The sequence below is a fragment of the Coffea arabica genome, chromosome 11c (assembly GCF_036785885.1).
Source record: "Coffea arabica cultivar ET-39 chromosome 11c, Coffea Arabica ET-39 HiFi, whole genome shotgun sequence".
NCBI classification, from domain to species: Eukaryota; Viridiplantae; Streptophyta; class Magnoliopsida; order Gentianales; family Rubiaceae; genus Coffea; species Coffea arabica.
Genome location: NC_092330.1, coordinates 20,755,005 through 20,758,721, shown reverse-complemented (window position 1 = coordinate 20,758,721; position 3,717 = coordinate 20,755,005). Strand labels below are relative to the sequence as shown.

The 3,717-nt window shown below is 44.6% G+C and overlaps 1 protein-coding gene across 1 annotated transcript; it reads right to left on the bottom strand.

The window, feature by feature from the left end:
* Positions 1-285: 285 nt before the first annotated feature.
* LOC140016504 (uncharacterized) lies at positions 286-3,288 on the bottom strand. The gene is made up of 2 exons (XM_072070035.1): positions 920-3,288; positions 286-796 (listed from the first exon to the last, which is right to left on the bottom strand). Exons 1-2 carry the CDS (start codon positions 3,286-3,288, stop codon positions 286-288), a joined length of 2,880 nt encoding a protein of 959 aa, XP_071926136.1.
* Between the last annotated feature and the right edge of the window lie 429 nt (positions 3,289-3,717).

Genomic DNA, 3,717 nt, shown 5'->3' with positions numbered 1-3,717 from the left:
CAAACCCTAACAACTTAGCATCTAAGGAGGTGAGTAGAGAGTACCTTCGTGAGAGTGCATCCGCAACCACATTAGACTTACCAGCCTTGTATTTAATCACCTACGGAAAGGACTCCACGAATGCGATCCACCTTGCATGCTTTTTGCTCAGGGTGTGCTGGGCCTTAAGGTATTTAAGGGACTCATGATCAGTGTGTATCACGAATTCCTTAGGCCTTAAGTAGTGCTGCCAAACTTGTAATGCTCGAATGAGGGCGTACAACTCTTTATCATAAGTTGAGTAGTTCAGCGCAGCCCCATTGAGTTTCTCACTAAAGTAGGCAATAGTCTTCCTCCTTGGTTCAACACAGCTCCAACTCCAATACCTGAAGCATCACAGTCAATTTCAAATGTCTTAGAAAAGTCAGGTAAAGCAAGTACAGGTGCATGTGTGAGTTTGTGCTTTAAAGCGCGAAAGGCTTGTTCTTGAGAATCTCCCCAATGGAAGTTCTCATTCTTCTTGATCAACTCGGTCAAGGGTGCAGCAATAGTGCTAAAGTGCCTCACGAATCTCCTATAGAAACCCGCAAGGCCATGGAAGTTTCGAACATCACCCACAGACCTTGGTGTTGGCCACTCTTGAATAGCTTTTACCTTTTGATCATCCACCTTCATTCCCTGCGCACTTATAACAAACCCTAGGAACACAAGTTCGTTAGTGCAAAAATTGCACTTCTTGAGATTGGCATAGAGCTTCTCTCTTCGAAGTACATCCATAACAGCCCTAATATGCTCTAGGTGCTCATCATAAGATTTGCTATAAATTAGGATATCGTCAAAGTAAACTACCACAAATTTTCCTAAGAATGGACGCAGAACATGATTCATTAACCTCATGAAGGTACTAGGTGCATTAGTTAGCCCAAAAGGCATCACTAACCACTCATACAAGCCATACTTAGTTTTGAAGGCAGTTTTCCATTCATCCCCCTCCTGAATCCTAATTTGATGGTACCCACTTTTGAGATCAATTTTGGTAAAGAACACAGCCCCATGTAACTCATCAAGCATGTCATCTAAGCGAGGTATAGGGTGGCGATACTTTACCGTGATGGCATTTACGGCTCTGCAATCAGTACACATTCTCCACGTACCATCTTTCTTGGGCACCAGAATGACTGGAACAGCACACGGGCTTAAACTCTCACGTGCCCATCCTTTACCGAGCAACTCGTCCAATTGCCTTTGCAACTCCTTAGTCTCCTCCGGGTTGCTCTTGTAAGCTGGGCGATTTGGTAATGAAGCTCCAGGGATGAAGTCAATTTGATGCTCAATGCCCCTAAGTGGTGGCAATCCACTTGGCACGTCCTCGGGGAAGACATCAGTGTACTCCTGTAAAAGAGACTTAACCTCGAGAGGTATATCAGTATCAAGTTCATACATATTCAGAGCTACTTCCTTGCTAACAAGCATAAGAAGTGGCTGCTCATCTCTCATTAACTTCCTCACTTTCTTGGCTTTTATCAGGAGCATTTGTTTTCCCTCGATTTTTACCTCACTTGCCGAGTTATCTATAGCCTTTTTCCTCTCCTTTTTTGCCTCGGCTCTCTTATTTTCTTTCCTTTTTGCACTATACTTTTCAAACTCTTGTTGCAATTTCAATTGGTCCTCATGCACTTGTTTGGGGGAAAGGGGAGCTAGTGTGACTTTCTTACTGTTGTACAAGAAGCTATACTTATTAGTCATACCATCAAAAGTCACCTGTCTGTCAAACTGCCAAGGCCTACCTAGTATAATGTGACTAGCCTGCATAGGAACTACATCACATAATACTTCATCAGAATATTTATGGATTTGGAAGGATATAAGAACCTGCTTGGTTACTCGAACCTCCCCAGAGTTGTTGAGCCATTGGAGCTTGTAGGGTCGCGGGTGATCCCTTGTAGGCAACTTCAAGTTGTCCACCATGAGTGAACTAGCAACATTTGTGCAGCTCCCACTATCAATAATCATACTACAAAGTGCTTGGTTGACAAAGCACCTGGTGTAGAAAATGTTCTCCCGTTGAAGCTCGTCCTCCTTAACACGTGCAGTTAATGCTCTCCTTGCAACCAAAGCAGTCCCAAAATGACCCTCGCGTGCACTAAACTCCTCTTCATTTGGCGATTCCCCCTTACTACCTCTGTCAAGAGGTGGTATGCCTTCGTACTCGGTTTCGTCCTCACTCACGATCTCACCATTTTGCATCATAATCATAGTCCTTTGATTGGGACATTGACTAGCAATATGGCCTCTACCTTGGCATTTGAAGCATCGAGTGTCACGAGCTCTAGTTTGTACCCTAGGCTCCTCAAATTTTGGAGTAGAAGAGGGCGGCTTGCTAATACTAGGGTTGCCCACCTTACCTCCTTCGAATCTCGGTTTTGGTGTAGGAGCATTTGGTGAAGGCCGGGAGTCATTCCGTGGTTGGAATGGGTGGTTGGTAGAGTAGGTGGTGTTACCGAAAGTCGGTCGAGTAGTACCCCTTCTCTTGAGCCTCTGCTTGACCTTAACGGCCTTGTCAACAAGCTCATGCAACTCCATATAATGTTGAAGTTCCACTCGTTCAGCAATATCGGGTCGTAACCCGCTCAAGAATCTCACCATGGTGGCTTCAGGATCCTCCTGTACATCCGCTCTAAGCATCAGGATCTCCATCTCCTTGTGGTACTCATCCACACTCCAGTTGCCCTGAATTAGGGTTTGTAGTTGGTGGTACAAATCCCTAGTATAGTGTCCAGGTACAAAGCGGGTGCGCATCATGGCTCGAAGTTCGGGCCATGGAACGAGCTCAGGGAGTCCATTTCTCCTTCTAGACTTCTTGATTTGGTCCCACCAAACCACAGCGTACTCAGTGAATTCCATGGTTGCCAATTGGACCTTTTGCACCTCGGAGTAGTTTTGGCAAGAAAAGACCATTTCGATCTTGGATAACCATTCGAGAAAGGCCTCGGGATCGGACCGTCCTCTAAATTCAGGGATTTTCATTTTGATCCCCTTGAATACATCAGCGGGTCCAGTCGGGTTCCTTCGTCTTACCCGAAAGGGAGGTTCCTCGTCATCATCATCATTGTTATTGGAACCATCGGACGACTCCTCCACTTCCCTTCGCCTTCGCATGGACTTAGTGGTTTTTGGTGTTTCAGACGCTCGGAGTTGCAGCAACTCATCTTGAATGGGTACTAGCATGCCTTGGAAACGTCTCTCCATTTGCTCCATCATTTGTTCAAAGTCCATGGGACGAGATACTCCTTCGTTGCCACTAGACATGAAGTCTCAAGTGTACCTGCAAGGGTTAGTAGCAAAGAAAGGGAAAAAAGGAGAAAGAAACGTTTGTCTCCCCTCTTTTTTTTTTTTCACTTCACTCCCTAAGTGTATACTCTCACACTCGTGTATGGTCACTCAGATCACTCTAATGAGCTCACCAAAATTTCTCACAACCCCTTGCAAACCTTGAAGAAAGTAGAACTCCTCAAGTGCTCAAGTGTAGCCCAAAAAACAAGTTCACGCTAGAATTTGAGGTTCGTAAGAGTAGAGATTTTCTTGGAAAACAAAATTAGGACACTAAGAATGGAGTGGTAGAATATATTCAAGACTAAAAACTGGAAAAGGAATTGACACAAAAGCTGAAAAAAATTAAGAACGACACTAAAAACTAACCGACAGGGAAAATGGTCCTTTTGCTTTGCTGGAATTTTT

Bases quoted from the DNA above. Each gene is read 5' to 3' on its own strand.
- LOC140016504 (XM_072070035.1), bottom strand. From the start codon at position 3,288: ATGTCTAGTGGCAACGAAGGAGTATCTCGTCCCATGGACTTTGAACAA. The intron at 797-919 runs GTTAGTGATGCC...CCTAATTTATAG, and splicing joins AAGTATGGCTTGTATGAGTG to CAAATCTTATGATGAGCACC.